This window comes from Lissotriton helveticus, chromosome 5_1 (assembly GCF_964261635.1).
Source record: "Lissotriton helveticus chromosome 5_1, aLisHel1.1, whole genome shotgun sequence".
In the NCBI taxonomy this organism is placed as follows: domain Eukaryota; kingdom Metazoa; phylum Chordata; class Amphibia; order Caudata; family Salamandridae; genus Lissotriton; species Lissotriton helveticus.
The window spans coordinates 468,398,447-468,415,514 of NC_136065.1; the positions used below are offsets into that span (position 1 = coordinate 468,398,447).

The following is a 17,068-nucleotide window of genomic DNA, read 5'->3' on the forward strand; positions in this document are numbered from 1 at the left end:
TCTTCTACAACTTTCTTAGCATTAACTGCATGGGGTTATTTAACCTCCAATCATGTATGTTCTGTTTGAGTTATACCAATGAGAACCATTGTTGCAGATAAAATATCCTTTCTGGATGGTCATAGAGAGCAGTCTGCTTTTTAGGCAACATGAATAGTTCACTTTCCACAGAACGCAGATGACCTTTACTGATTAAAATCGATCCCAAACTTGGGCACCACAGAAGCAGGAGCAGTGGCGGATTGTGTCCTCTTTGGGGACCCCTTCTTTAAGGAGCACAAATTTGTGACAATGTTTTTCTACCTAGATAAGGAACAATAATTTATTTGCATGGTCTTTGGCCAGATTACTTTTGGGGGGCTCGATAGAGGTAGGGGCACTCGACCGTTGGACCCTCACACCCCCTCCATCAAGTTCCAAACAAGAAGATCCATGTAGTCACAGGACCAACAGAGGTTCAGGGCCTTCTTCCCCACCAGTGGCAATGGCAGGATCCGTGGCAACATGGGAACATTCCGCTGCATCAGAAATTCACCAGGAGGAGTCACTGGTAGGGAGTACCCTTTCTTCTCAACAAGAAGTTGGGGGAGGCTTGGATTGTTTGTACACAAATGGAGGGAAATAACAGGGATGCTTGGGCTCGTTACATTACGGTGCTCAGCCTGGAGTTCAACAAGACTGCATGCCAAAGAACCTAACCCGGCCCCCTTCATTTTCACATGTGGAGATCATGGAGCGAGAAGTTTAGGCCTTATTGCAAAAAGAGTGATAACACCGACATCGGTTTCCCGCCGGCTGTTTCTCAGCAATCTCCTCCTAGTAGAGAAGAAAGACAAGGAACATTGTCTAGTTAAACATTAATGAGATATCAACAAATGACTGGTGCTTCAAAATTCCAAAATGGAGGGCATGCTCCTTCTTAGGGATATTTTTTTACTAAATGATTGGCTGGTAAGACTCAAGAAGAAGGATGCATATCTAACCATCCCATTTTTCCCACCACACAGGCGGTTCCTATGTTCAAGTGGTGGTAACAGGTCTACGAATTTGTTTGCCTACCTTTAGGTCTTTCTTCCATACCGTGGTGGTACATCAACATGCTGAGGCCAGCAACAGAATAGCAAGATGTCGGGGCATGAGGCTGATAGTATACTTGGGCGATATAATATTGATGCACCAGGACCCCTCACAGCTGAGGGATCAGTACCGGCTGGCTGTGTCACTACTGCGGAATTTGGGTTTCACAGCAAACAAACAGATGGTGTTTCTTGGGTGTGTTATTGATTCAACCTAAAAGACACTAAAGTTACCTCAGAAGAAGATGGCCCTGATATGAAAAGAGCTGCGGAAAACCCTGGAACAAGAAAGATTCCTCCAGGCGGTTAACCAGAAGTGTAGGTCTTCTTGCGGTAAACAGTCAAAATATTGAGTAAAAAATATCGAATGGACATAATATTGAGTTTAAAATATAGAATGGACAAAATATCAAATGGACAGAATATAGACATCAAAAATATCGTTTTTAAGGTAAGTAATGTAATATCGAATGTTAAAAATATAGAAAGTTAAAATATCAAAGTATATAATATAGGTTATTAAAATTATCGAATTTGTAATAATATCGAATTTTTTATAGTGTTTTTTATGTTATTATATGTGTGAAAAGTGTGTATTTATGTTATAATTTATTTTAATTAATGAATTTTGTTTTTTTAATTTTTGCGTAATTTAATTCTGTAGTGGGTTGTGGGTTTATAGGGGAATAGAGTGGGAAGTAATTTAATTATAATTAATTAAATATGTAAATGTATTTATTGGTATTCATTTTTAATTAATTGTTAATTAATTTATATTTGGTAATTAATTAAATTTTAATTGGCAATTAATTTTAATTAATTGATTAATTGCTAATTATGTTAATTTTACTAATTTATTTTCTGTAGCGGGTTGTGGGTTTCTAGGGGATTTGGGTGGGAAGTAATTTATTTATAATTAATTAAATATGTAAAATTATTTATTGGTATTTATTTAGAATTAATTGTTAATTAATTTTTTATGGTTAATTAATTACATTTTAATTGCCAATTAATTTTATTTAATTGATTATTTGCTAATTATGTTAATTTTACTAATTACTAATTTATTTTCTGTAGCGGGTTGTGGGTTTATAGGGGAATAGGGTGGGAAGTAATTTATTTATAATTAATTAAATAAATACATCTATTTAAATGTATTTAATTTGAATTAATTGTTAATTAATTTTTAATTGTTATTTAATTAATTGTTAATTTGTAATTAATTTGTATTAATAGGTAACTAATTGTAATAATTATTTTTTATTTGTAATTTTAATGAACAAGTTACTTACCTTCGGTAACGCTTTTTCTGGTAGATACTATATCTGCCTGTGGATTCCTCACCTCATCAATTTTTTATAGATATTATTTTATGTTTTTTTAAATAATATAGGAAGTATTTACTTTCCCTACTGTTGCACTCTCTGGAGTGGGAATAGTAATTTTTACCCCTACGCTATCCAAAGCTTTCCCTACTGTTGCACTCTTTGGAGTGGGAATAGTAATTTTAACCCTTATGCTATCCAATGCTTTCCCTACTGTTGCACCCACTGGAGTGGGAATAGTAATTTTTACCTCTACGCTATCCAACGCTTTCTCTACTGTTGCACTCATTGGAGTGGGAATAGTAATTTTTACCCCTACGCTATCCAACGCTTTCCCTACTGTTGCACCCACTGGAGTGGGAATAGTAATTTTTACCCCTACGCTATCCAACGCTTTCACTACTGTTGCACTCTTGAGTGGGAATAGTAATTTTAACCCCTACGCTATCCAACTCTTTCCCTACTGTTGCACTCTTTGGAGTGGGAATAGTAATTTTTACCCCTACACTATCCAACGCTTTCCCTACTGTTGCACTCTTTGGAGTGGGAATAGTAATTTTTACCGCTACGCTATCCAACCCTTTCCCTACTGTTGCACTCATTGGAGAGGGAATAGTAATTTTAACACTCTTACTATGCTACGGTAATAAATTTGTTTTTTATAACTTAAATTAATTATTTAATCATTTTAAGGTTATTTAAGTATTTTTAAGTATATTTTAGTTATTTATTTTTAATCTTTTTTTAATATTACATTAATTTTAATAAATTCGATATTTTTACAAAGTACATATTTTTAAACGATATTTTTGATTCGATATTTTTGTACTTACCTGTTTGTAGATAGGACTTCGATATTTTTGTAGTCGATATTTTGGAGTCGATATTTTAAATGCCTATATTTTTGTAGTCGATATTATGTCAGTGATCCCTTCTTGCATCATCCATTCAGGCGATCTTCCCCGGTCTGCTGCATTACAGGGCAATGTAAAGGCTGAAGGCAATGCACCTCAGACAGAGCTTGACATATGCAGAGGAAGTGATCATCACACAGGAGGTGAGGACAGAGATTCAGAGGTAGTTAGAGCACATGGAGGCTTGGAATGCCAGAGCCATTTTTGGCTTGGCGCTGGACCTCGTCTTAGAGTCTCATGCAAATCGCTCAGAATGGGGAGATCGCTGTGGGGATATTACCACAGGAGGATCATGGGCAAACCTTGAAGAGACGCTCCATATCAACTTTCTAGAACTCCTAGCAAGTTATTTTGAAGTGCAGAGTCTAGCAGCTGATAAGGCCTCGTGCTCTATTCTCCTCAAGATGGACAACATATCGGCTGTACAATACATAAACTGCTCAGGCAGGCCGAGATCCAAGGCCTTAGTAGATTTGGCTAAGGACTTCTCGTACCACAGCTTGCAGCACAAAATCTCGCTATTGGTAGAATACTCACCAGGGAAACTAATCTGGTGACTGGATTCCGTAGCATGAGCAATGGAGTCAGGGATAGGGATACACCTCCCCTCCATTCTCCATAACAACCAGACTAATGGCACAATTTAGGAGGCAAAAGACGGAGAAGGAGACGGTGTTAGTGACACTGCTTTGGAGATTGCAAGCTTGGTTTTCAGTTCTCCTTTAATGTTCTATGGATTCTCCAATCCCACTTTCCCGGACACTGAATATGCTGATGGGCACTCATTGCAACTTGTATCACTTGGTACAAGAATGGACTTTCAGTTTAATGGAATGATGGTTACAGGGGACACTGTGACATCTAAGGCTTATCGTGAAAGGCTTCCAACCCCCATCAGCAAAGCATGTGCAGATTCTACTGTCAAGTGCTACAGTTTGGGATGGGGTTTGATCCTGTGGGGGAAGTCTGTATAATGAACTTTTTATCAGAACTGGAAGTCGGTCTGGCTTACAGGATAATTATGCCAGCTGATCAGTTATTTTGGCAGCCACGTTCCTTTTCATGACATTCCAGTGGGATAACATCATCTAGTCAGTAAGTTATTAAGGGATTCAGTTTGTCAAGACCACCGAAATCTAAGTATTCTAAACCATGGGGTGTGAACATGGTTCCTAGATTATTGGATTCCAGGCAGGACAACCAGTTTTTATGCAGGAAACAACTAACCTGCAAGTTGGCGATTTTTCTATGTATCATCTCGTGTTAAAGGATATCAAATGTGTGATCAAAGGTATTGGATGTGCAGTGGAAATCACTACAAGAATGCTCACTCTGAAGAGAGTGTCCTTCACAGTTTCCAGAAACACAAAATCACATCTAAGGGTGGTACCATATCCAGCTTTACCCCAATAACCCAATTTATGCATGATGAGATGTTTATGAGCTTACAAAGCTGCGATAGAGAAGTTTCAACCTCCAGGTTAGGCTCTATTACTCGAAGCCGTAAAGAAGTCATGCAAACCTATTTCATCCCTACATTTGCGCAGTGGGAACTGAAGGTCATGGAGGAAATAGGAATTGACATGTCCATGTTCAGGGCGCATTGGACCAGAAGTGTATGACCTCTAAAGCCTTTTCTTTGGGGATCAGTTTGGAGGACATCCCCAATGTGGCGATTGGTCGTTAGACTCTACTTTTAAGAAGTTTTACTTCAAACCATTGATGAAGTGCCCTCACTAGCGGTAAGGAAGCTTTACACTTGCATAATCTGAGCTTCCAGTCCTGACATAGAATGTAACAGTTCGTAGCTATCGTAAACAAAATTCTATTAAGGACATGGCTTTGAGGATTATTCCATCGTGGTAAGTACAAAATGCATACCTTCCACCCTGACGATTATGAGAAGCTCACATAAATCTCGCCTCAGTGTCCTTAATAGAATTTAAACTTTCCTGCACGATAACTAGGACATTTTACATTCATGTTACAGGAAACTATTCTCAAAACAGCAGTTGCTTCAGGAGAGCACTCAGAGTAGAGATAATCCCAAACATTGTGCTTTTCTTTTTAATGTAGGCGGCTATACTATCCGAGAGGCACACTGTCCCGGTCTTACACGGTGCATCTGGAGCAGACTTGGTCAAGGCACCTGATTACACAGAAGAAGAAAAATCTGTTGAAAGCGCAGGTAAGGACCTTGAGAGTTGCAGGTAAGGACCTTGAGAGTTGCAGGTAAGGACCTTGAGAGTTGCAGGTAAGGACCTTGAGAGTTGCAGGTAAGGACCTTGAGAGTTGCAGGTAATGACCTTGAGGGTTGCAGGTAAGGACCTTGAGAGTTTCAGGTAAGGACCTTGAGAGTTGCAGGTAATGACCTTGAGACTGCCAGGTAAGGACCATGAGCATTTCAGGTAAGGACCTTGAGAGTTGCAATTAAGGACCTTGAGAGTTGCAGGTAAGGACCCTGAGAGTTGCAGGTAAGGACCTTGAGAGTTGCAGGTAATTACCTTGAGAGTTCCAGGTAAAGACCTTGAGAGTTGCAGGTAAGGACCTTGAGAGTTGCAATTAAGGACCTTGAGAGTTTCAGGTAAGGACCTTGAGAGTTGCAGGTAATGACCTTGAGAGTTCCAGGTAAGGACCATGAGAGTTGCAGGTAAGGACCTTGAGAGTTGCAGGTAAGGACCTTGAGAGTTACGGGTAAGGACCTTGAGAGTTACAGGTAAGGACCTTGAGAGTTGCAGGTAAGGACCTTGAGAGTTTCAGGTAAGGACCTTGACAGTTGCAGGTAAGGACCTTGACAGTTGCAGGTAAGGACCTTGACAGCTGCAGGTAAGGACCTTGACAGTTGCAGGTAAGGACCTTGAGAGTTACGGGTAAGGACCTTGAGAGTTACAGGTAAGGACCTTGAGAGTTGCAGGTAAGGACCTTGAGAGTTGCAGGTAAGGACCTTGAGAGTTTCAGGTAAGGACCTTGACAGTTGCAGGTAAGGACCTTGACAGTTGCAGGTAAGGACCTTGACAGCTGCAGGTAAGGACCTTGACAGTTGCAGGTAAGGACCTTGAGAGTTGCCGGTAAGGACCTTTAGAGTTGCAGGTAAGGACCTTGAGAGTTGCAGGTAAGGACCTTGAGAGTTGCAGGTAAGGACCTTGACAGCTGCAGGTAAGGACCTAGACAGTTGCAGGTAATGACCTTGATAGTTGCATGTAAGGACCTTGACAGTTGCAGGTAACGACCTTGACAGTTGCAGGTAAGGACCTTGACAGTTCGTGTTCTGTTTGAGAGATCATATCAGTGAACAATGGAGCCACTATTTAAAACTGTGGCTCAACATTTCACTGCCAGGGGACCCAGCTTCATTTTCAAGAAAAGGGAGGTATTCCTCCACAGGCAGGTGCAGAGTGGGACTGGGACTGGCTCACTCCCAGGGCACCCCAGAGGGAGCACTCACTGTGCACTCCCTCATTTGTGGCAAACAATCAGTACATCTTCTTGCAACAGCTTCTTTGCACCTGCACCCATCTCTGCAAAGTAGCACAGGCACAAGGGCAATTTTGATGAGTTACATTTCATTTACTCTGTCTATATTGTACTCTTTACCAAAACATGACTTAACTCAGTTCATTATAAATCAAGACATTGATACATTTCATCTTTGAAGAAACGGACATCAAGTGTTGGAGCCATTGATTTAAATTGTCTCCCTGTGACGGTTCTGATGGAAGTGCCCCTCACCGGATATCAAGTGTTGGAGCCATTCATTTAAATTGTATCTCTGTGACGGTTATGATGGAAGTGCCCGTCACCGTCCTCCTATGGCAGCGATTTCTAAATGCATTCCGCCTTCGCTGACAACTTGAGAACCCAAAGAATGGTAGGCTGGGCATCATGTGCAAGTCTTATAGGCTCCCATTTAGCCAACAAGTCAACTGGTGCGGCAGATGAGGGTACAATCATGGTGGTACTTCGCGATGTGGACCTTAGAGATCCAATAGTGCTTAAAGCAGCCTTGATAAAAGGGCCCCTTCAAATGGAGGGAAGACACGTTTTTGCCTCTTGGACCATAAGCAGCAGCAGATTCGGGTGATTCATAAGGAGCATCAATATTTCGATACCAAGGTGTCAGTCTGGGATCCAGACAAGTTTAAAGTGCGGCAGGAGAGAAAGACCTTTGCTTCCTTGCGAGTGGAGATGGTGCAAACCTTTTTTTATGATCTCGGAGTTGGATCTTATCCCTGAGTGCTTACTTTATGGTAAACTGGAATGACAGGTCACTACTGTACTGTACATTACTGCTGGATTCTCTCTAGCAGTTAAAATTTGATGTTTAGAGTGTGAGAAACTTTTCATGTTCCTTGTATTGGTCTAGTTGTCATCTCAATAATGTTCTGCTTGTATTTGCGCTTCCTGCGTCCTTTCCCACGTTTCCACTCACCTTACGGATTATCCCCTTCTATTATTGATCACTTCCATCTTTCCAAGGTTCTCTCTGCTTTCTTTCCCTCAGGAGATGTTAGTAGGTAGATGGGTCAATATATGGAACTTGTTCATACTTTAATGGTCATTGGACTGGTGACGGGTTCCATGCACACGTAACTAGCTGGAATCTGCCTTCTGTGACGTGCTCCAGTGGGGTCCACTGTACTTGGCTTGATTTCCTACCCAATTTTGACGATAATAAAACATCAAATGATTTAAACCTGAAAATAAGTAGTACACCTTGTATACTTATACCTATGCATGGTTGTTGATGTATACGTTTGGGGAATTCATAAACATTCCCAGATGTACACCTGGAAAGCTGCATCAGTCCTGCAGGGTACCCTTTCTGCATACCAGCAGGGGTACAAATCCAGCCACTCTCACAGGCGGACAACATTTATGGCTAAAAATCCCTCATGAATTGGCACCACTACATTTTGAATCAGTTTTATTGTGATTTCTACATTTTTTTTCACTTCACACACCTAAGATGAGCAGTCAGTCTTCATAAACACATAATTTGAAGGGTGGTCAGCATCAAAAGCACATGTAAATGTAATTTTTTAAAATATTTTAATGTTAATGTTTACTGTTTTATGGCTGCTCTGGAACCTTAACATATACAATATCTTTGTTTTAAAGAAACTATATTTGTTCCATAGAAGTGTTCAAAACTGGGAAAGTCTGGGCCTTCTCATGTCAGTAGTGAGACCCATCTATGCTCACGAGTTGTTAGCTTCGATTCTCTAAATTCTGCTATTATTCTTCAATTACTAACTGCATGTTTTCTGAAACTATCGCAGGGAAGTACTACTTACAACATCTGAAGAAAGAGTTCTCTATAGCTCTAATCTCACAACTCAATTCGATAAACAAACTTAAGAAACTAAGGGTAAGTGAAAAAAAGTGTAGTGTTATAGTGGGGAGGCATATAGGAAAGATACATTCCATTATCTGGGAAAGGATGAAAGTACCACCACCACATTGACATGGTTTCACTTTTTTTGTATTAAAAAACAGTCTGTGGTTCTGAGTGTTTGACCAGCACTGCTACAGACTCTACCCCTCAGTTTCTATGAGGAAGGCATGTCCTGCCTTTTAAAAATAGAAACCTACCTTGTGTTAAGCCAGTGCTGTAATATTCCAAATCCTGCAGAAAAGAGAAAAAGTTATTTTCTTCCACTGATTAAATAACATATTTCATGGTTTGCTGCTATAATTATTGCATTGATAAAAACAATCACCAAAGACATCAGCTATTTTTTAGGCGTCGGCTGTATCCCACAAAAAAGCTTACAAGTGGATAGGAAGGTGGCGATATCTGGGGAACCAGGACAGCCTTAGTGAGTGACCATCAAGGACAACTATTCGCTGGTTTAAGAAGTGTTTCTTTCTGTCGCCAACTTCCAAGCTCCACTGCTAGCACTTGGAGTTGGAAACTTTAGAATCTAAGTTTCATGAAAACCTATAGAGTAGCGGCTGGCATCTACGCGAAGAGGGCGGGGTGGGGGGGCCAACTTTAAAAAAAAAAAGTAAATAAATAAAAGCGTACCGGGCAAACGCAAAGTCCTCCGCTTCGGACCTCCACAGGAACTGGAAGCTGAAGCCTGGAACTTCCTTGACAAATCAGGGCACTGCTCTTGTGCTGTGAGAGCAGTGCCCTGATTGGGGAGATTGGCCTCACTTGGCGCTCTGCAGCACCCTGGAGGCCTGCACTGACTCTAGCCCAGCTGTCTTGAGACAGCTGGGTAAAAGATGTTTAAAATGCGCATGTTTGGCTGGCCGAAGACAGCCGGTCAAAAAGACATGGGCGCTTTAAACATAAGTGCATCGACAGCCCATCTTCCTCCCTGCTGCTGTCACTCAGCAGCGACCCCGCCCCCCTCCTGAGGCTTGGCTTGGGATGGGGATGAAAAATAAAATGGTAATAAATTACCATTTTATTTTCATGGGGTATTGGGGGGAGTTTAAGTGGGGTGACGCTCCTCTGCTCCAACAGATGAACTGCCCCTAAACAGTGTGAACAAATACGCTTACAGTCCCCACTAATACTATCAGTTCGCCCCCACACACCACTTTTTTCAGCTCATTGATTTTTTGTATAAATGGTAACCCAGGGTTTTTAGCACAATATTGCATCGAAATGTGCGGTTTAGAACTCCGCCAGTCCGGGGGCTACTAAGAACAGGCAATACTTTACCAGAGTAGTCCGAGATTGCGTTGTTGACTGACCTCATACACATTTTTGGTGCAACAGGCACATGCTGAATAGTGAGTGAGACCTTGATAGTGCAAAACACAGAGCAGCACATAAGTCACAGAGTTGGACTGTGGTTACGCACCTTGGTTTGCTTGGAGGGACGCTCTCGCTGCACCTTCCCATGAAGCTTTTCCTCAATCTTCTCTCGGAGTGTGGACAGGAATGGCTCAACAACGTCAGAAGAATTAGCCACCAGCTTCCGCACATCTTCCTCTGCTACCTGGAAATTCAACTTGGAGAAGACCTTCCTGCGAAACAACCAACCATGGGTCAAAAGACAGCCTGCATGAATGCCCCCGCCGACTCCACGTACAAGTTACATTGTAGTTACACCATGGGATCATACTGTAACCAATTCCCCAGACACTAAATATCCACCCTACATTGACAACCTTATAGGCTGCGACTGCACCTCCCAGCCTGAACATCAAACACCCTGCCACAATGTTACTGACATAGTAGGATCAGACTGTACCATCAACCACCAACCAGAACATTAAATACCCAATCCCACTGTTCTGACATTATAAGTAAAGGCCACAGCTCTGATCCTGACATTAAATAAGTTGTTGCCGGGCCGCTTTAGGGCAGTGCGACAGGTGTGGCCGCCCTGGGCGCTGACCTGTGGAGAGGGCACAGACTTCAGGGGGGGGGCTATTTTTAGCAATAACTTATGATTGGAGAGATGAGGGACACTTTTGCCAGGTGGTAGTCAGAGAATCCGAGCAGGAGGTTATGGGGTGTGGAGGCTTCCAAAAAGATTGTCGCACCAGGCGCCACCAGCGCTAAAGCCAGCCCTGCGTTGTTGCACTGTGATGCCATTATAGATTCAGACTGTATCACCAACCTGATTAGTATCCCATTCCATAATAATAAGATCATAGACACAATCAGCTACCCATTAACATTAAACACCCAGTAATTAACTAATTGATCAAACTGTGATGACGTCTGAGATTGCATCACTCACCCATGAACTTTAAATTCTGCATTACACTGTACCAATATATTCTAAATACTAAATAGCCTGTCTCACTGTGATGTCATCATAGGTTTTGCCATCATCACTAATCCTGAACTGTAAACAGCCCAATAGAGAGTACAGCCAGTCCCAAACATCAAACACCCCATTACAGTATGAGGACATTTATGGATCACGTGCTCCCCCAACCTTGAAATTTAACTACTCTCTTACGCTGGGATGATCTGATATGTTTTGGCATCACAACTAATTCTGATCGACAAAGAGCTCATCAGACAGTCATAACATCATAAAACAGATAGCAATTAACCCAAAACATAAAATTCCCCGTCACGCTGGGATAACATTATATCCTTAGCATGAACCACTAATCCCAATCATTAAATGTGTAAATAGACTTTGATGGCAACATAGGTTTTTGCTCAATGGCTCTAATTTCTTAAAAACAGCAGTTTCTTCAGTTAATGAAATGTAAACGTCACCCATTCATTTTGCTTGCATATTACTTTATGTAAAGTTTGCATTCGCTACACCAGCGGTCATTTTGAACTGCGATTGAAGCTAACCCTAGCTTGCTGAGAAATGTCTCCTTTTGTTTTTTCCTTTTTCTCAAGGTTTAACGCTGTCTTTCACTGAGTTTATTGTCCTCGTTAGCACATACCGTTCCCACTAGATACAGGCCCTCTCCCACCAGCCCAGCTGCGGACACGGGCAGGACGACCTTCAATTACAGATAGTGTGTACCCAGCCTTAAAGATTAAACTTATCTTACTGTACCCCTTTGTTTTAGCTGTATAAGCCTGGAAATTTCCATTCTGGGCGGTGCCTTCAATGGTTTCAAATCAGCCACGGCCCATGGAGGGAGTTCCAGTGGGGCAGAAAGGCGGGTGGAGGTGCTAAAAACCGGAATATGGATAATTGGAGGTAAGTAAACAATTTAATTAATAAAACGAATTTCGTAGCGCGCGCTGCATCGCATTTTGCAATCCAGGGCGCGCTATGAAATTCGTTTTAATAATTAAATTGTTTACTTACCTCCAATTATCCATATTGCGGTTTTTAGCACCCCCCACCCTGCCCCTCCCCCGCCCCGCCTTTCTGCCCCACCGGAACTCCCTCCACGGACCGTGGCTGTTTCAAATGTACTTAATGTATCTTTACGCTGGCTGAAGTCAGTCCCTCTGCAGCAATCCAAGGAGGCTGGTCAGACCAGACTCCACTCGAGTGTACTTTAAATAAAATATCTTTAGTTTGTATTCTCTACTGTCTGATTGACTTCATTTGTGAGGAAGGCTGAGAGGTGGTCGCGAGTGACCCAGGTGACATTAATCAGATCACTTCCTTCACAGTCCCATGAGAAAATAAATTGTGGGCGTGCTTAATTTATGCATGTGATTCTTGGTGGCGGGCATCTGCATTATGTTTGGGGCAGAACATACTTTTCATGTTCAGAGTTGGACACAGAGCGAAAGAGAGAAAGGCTGAAAAGGAAGACAGAAGGAGATACAAAAAGATAGGAAAACAGTAACAATGGAGAAAGCAGAAATGAAAAAGAATTTTAAACAGTGAGATATTGAGACAGGAAGTGTTTGGTGGTGGAAAAAGAAGCATGAGCTGGAATCAAGACTGGTAGCCTTGGCATTTGGAACATCTGGCATTCAGCAGCGGTGGCGGAAGGCTCAAATCAAAAGGTTTGGACTCCTGCATTTACTTTTTTACAAATTAAGGGCTGAAGGCTATATTTCTGGAGGCATTTTATTGGTCATGTTTTGGAGGACTCAGAAAACATTCAAGCGCTCCTCAGCTTGAACCTTCATGTCATCTGTGGAGCTTTATTGACGTAGCGAGATCAAACTGTATCTTGTATAAAATAATATATTCCTGATCTCCTCAACACTACCTTTCTGAAGGTTAAATGAGGGGGGAAGAAGACATAAAGGTCCTTCAAAGAAGACTGCTATTGATGCAAGTGCATATCTGCTAACAGCAGATGGTCAGCTTTACCACCGTGCCCTCCTAAGTAAGGGATCATTAGGCCGGTCAGATCGATACTAAATTTCAGGATATCCACATAAGATACATTTATACTCCATGGTTCTAAATTAATTCATTTCTATAGTCAGTGCTAATCCTCACTTTTAGTAATGAATCCAGTTTACCCAAACCAACATTCAATACCTATGTCCTAAGTGAACAGATTGTAGGGTCATGAATTCTGAACGCGTGAAAAGACCTCACATGGACTGACCTACCGCTGTAGTGCTTTAAGGCACGATTTCATGTAAAAGGATAAACTGATAGCACCCGCAACCTCATCCTAACACTGAGCCTCTGGGACCAAGCTTGCAAGTTAGCCAGCACACACACGAAAGCCGGGATCCAGCTGGCCGATTTGTAATTTCTAACAGGCCTTGACTTACGATCTGTTCAGGGTTTCTATTTCATTGAGTGTGAGAAAGGCTCACATGGGCTTGGGGATGTTCACACTCACAAGAACACATTCAGATGCATCTTTGTTTGTGAGTGCCAAGGTGATCCATAGTTTGTCCTAAATCCACAGAGTATTGTCTTACTCTGGAAGTTGTTGCCTCAATATGCTCACTTTCCAGACACTTCCTAAAAAGGACACAATCCTTGCTTACTTGTAGCTGCATGAGATGAAGATGTCACACTTCCAGATGACCCTAAAAACATTTTATTGAATGGCTGCCATTTTGGGTATTTGAGTTAATCAGGATGAAGTGTTTCATTTGTCTGATGGACAGTAGTAGCAGCTCGAGAGCTTTAGCGTTGTTATTATTGGGTGGGATGGAGTCCTGAAAGATGTGTATGAAGGTACCATATGGAATTTTTGACATAAATTCTGACAGTGGAGAGTGAAAAGGATAGACTCATGTGTCATGGTGGTGCACTCCTAGAAGTCCCTTGTCATCTAATGATGCTTTTAAGAGGAGTAGTGTATTTTTCATTGTTATTCTTACGTGGTTCATATGGTGTTTGAGGAATACCAGATAGGAATAATACCCCATATTCAGCTGGACCCTTACTACCTTAACCCCTTCCACGCTTATGACGAGCTCAGCTCGTCGTGAGGTACACCTCTCGTACGCTCATGACGAGCTGAGCTCGTCATGAACCGCGGGTTTTTGCAATCTTCAGCGCACCGTGGAAATCTGCACCATGTTGATGCGGTTAAAGACTCTTCAATAGAATATTTGCACTGGAAAATCACAGCAGTTTAAAGAGGCAGGAAGGCCGACTTAGGTCAATTGGAATATACCTGACTAACTAATTACTTGTAAAATATTTAAGAAGCAGATTCTCGGGCAGCTGTGATGTAAAGGCCAGTGGAGGAGTGGGGTGGGGAAAGTTAAAACCGACTGTCATGTGTCAACTGGGGATGCCACCACAAGCTTTCCTCCTGATCTGAAGTCTGCTGTTGAGAAAAAATAAAGTAGGAGGATTCTGGACACAGTCACCTAGTCAACATAAAGATTCTGTGAGGGGCGAATGTCAGTCAACTAGCTGGCACTCTTCACGCTTACCTGTTCAGTGTTGCCCAGTTGCTCAGCTTCTGCTGGGTAGAATTGGCTGGAACATAGTTGTGCATTTCCACCAACTTAGGGAGAAAGTGCTTCACAATTTCTGCCACCATGACTAAATTAAAAGACAAAGGAGAAACATATGATACTTAGGATTTGTCTCTAGGGTAGCTAACTTGCAAGCGGTTGAGCTTTCTCGGTCATAAATCTGATTCCATGCTGACAGTGGGCGATCTTGTGAAGAACCATATACCTTGTTAATGGAATATAAAATGTTTTCAATGATGAAATCACCAAAGTGGTTTCAACATTGGTCTATTGCTTTTAGCCACAGATCAGAAGGTCACAGAGATAACCCAAAAAATCTAACTTCATTCTAACATTATCAAATTAATGCTCAATTGTTCCCCGCATAGTGAAATTCTACTAGCTAAGGGACCAAATTCCTCCATTTTATGATTTCTATATATTTTTGTAGATTACCGGCTTTTAAAAATAAAATGTAATTGAGTGCCGGGGACGAGATGGATAAGAGCGAAAGTGTGCACTTTGTTGATCGTTGATGTCCTGGACTTGTGTCTATTTACCATGAGGATCTACAGCGATATGGGAATTTCATATGCAGTTTGGTGACTTCATAAAGACATGATGTAGTTAAGTGTGATCTGCTTAGTTTGTTAGGGATATATAATGGACATGCAAGGGTGGTGATTCTGCACAATGGGGGAATAGTTAAACAGGGCTTTTTTATTTATAAACAGCAAATTGGTGTAAGGGGAATACTGACTTCACAGCAGAGCTAAATCTGTACAAAACAAAAAACATTGTTACATGAATTTTAAATCTTTGATATGAATTTAAATATCGCCATGTACTTCCTGTACTGTTTCCCCAATCTACATCCAATATCACTTATCCCCATCAGGCCAGACGGCTCAACATATACAATAAACTCTTCCAGTTTCTCTAATTAGTGTTCAAGGGCCGGACCTAGAGTTCAGTGGTCACTGAAAAGCCTTTCTTTTTTAGAAGAAATGTTAAATATGGAGGAGAATCCACTGCTGAATTTCCTCCATAACAGGGATATTAAGGCTGAAGAAATTAAGCTTGTGGATTATACTCCATGTGGATTTCATCAAACATTTTGAGCAATTTCTGAAACCACCAAACTCTAAAATTAGGTTTCATATACTCTAGTTCTAATATGGCAGCAGAGAGTAACTTTGTGGTGATTTGGGTCCATTCAACATCCCAAAAATAAGTCAACATACCTTTATGTTGTTTCCAGTACTCATAGCTCCTGTTTTCCTTCATTCATGACTGGTTGGGAATAGCCCGTGACTGGCAGGCGGAATCAGAAAGAAACGCTGCCACATTTAAACTTTTCTGCGAACACGCAGAACAAGATTCACTCTTCATGCAAGCCCTGTCCCTAAACACCCCCACCCTGGTCTTGCAATTGTTTTTTGATCATGTTTAAAATGGCATATACACAAAGGAGAAGGAACTGCGATTGTTCTGAACGATAGAGAGGAAGGACTATGAGTTTCAGACCCACAAAGATGGTGTTTTTTATTTGATCTGTCATCCCGCACTCCCCCCTTCCCTGCTGGTTTTGAATCTGTTGCAATGGGCTAATGTGCCAGGCAGGGGAGGACAGCATATAGTATTGTATTGTATTGTAAATGCATTTATATAGCGCTTACTACTCCTGACGAGGCGTCGAAGAGCTTTTTCAGCGAGTAGCACGCTACTTCAGAACACATAAAGGATTAGTGGTGAATTAGTATAATGAAATATGAAATTAATTTGACCGCATGCACAACTAGGCTTCAAGCAAATAAATTACACAGAGCTTCCTGGATAAATGTTGTATTATTCTTGGATAAAGCATTTAGTAAGTAAAGTTTGTAGAAAGCATCTAGAGTAGGCCATGTTACTGTCTTAGAAATGTCTGTAATGGGAATGTATTTTCAGAAGGCAACTGATGGTGCTTTTGCTGTGGTGGAATGAGTATGAAGTCTCGGAGAAGGCTGAACTCCCCTAATGTGTTGAGGCTTTGAGATAAACAAACTATTTACCATGCAATAGTGACTTCAGCTGCCTAATTCCTTTGTGAAAGGCCACCATAAGATGTGAAGTAGTAACGTTTCTGTTAGACCTGGCACCATTGGCGTGGGTCTCCCTTCCATCTTTCGCTTTTTGTCTCCTCTGTGTTGGCTGGTGTTAGATGCTTTGGGCGCTGTGCCACTGCCATTCAGTGCCACAGCGCGAATGCTCCCTATTGTAAATTGACTGCATGAATTGGTATTCTCATAATTGGCTCATTTGATTTGCCTGTTAGTCCCTAGTATAGTGCACCGTGCGTGCCCAGGGCGGGTAGACCGAATGCTGCTGGTGGGCCTGCAGCGCTGATTGTGCCACCCACCGAAGAAGCTTGTAAAGTGGATAGTCTAATTTAGTATGCCTGAGCTCAGAATATTAAAGTACATC

At 41.6% G+C, this 17,068-nt stretch overlaps 1 protein-coding gene across 1 annotated transcript in view; it reads right to left on the reverse strand.

Annotated features, from left to right (window-relative positions):
* LOC144753225 (sperm flagellar protein 1-like) overlaps nt 1–17,068 on the reverse strand; it is a 135,215-nt gene that overhangs the window by 86,599 nt on the left and 31,548 nt on the right. Inside the window, exons 2-4 of the mRNA XM_078640986.1 lie at nt 14,579–14,690; nt 10,134–10,299; nt 8,908–8,941 (exon numbers count right to left, since the gene is read on the reverse strand). Coding sequence (XP_078497112.1) covers nt 8,908–8,941; nt 10,134–10,299; nt 14,579–14,690 — 312 coding nt within the window. The remainder of the gene's footprint in view (nt 1–8,907; nt 8,942–10,133; nt 10,300–14,578; nt 14,691–17,068) is intronic.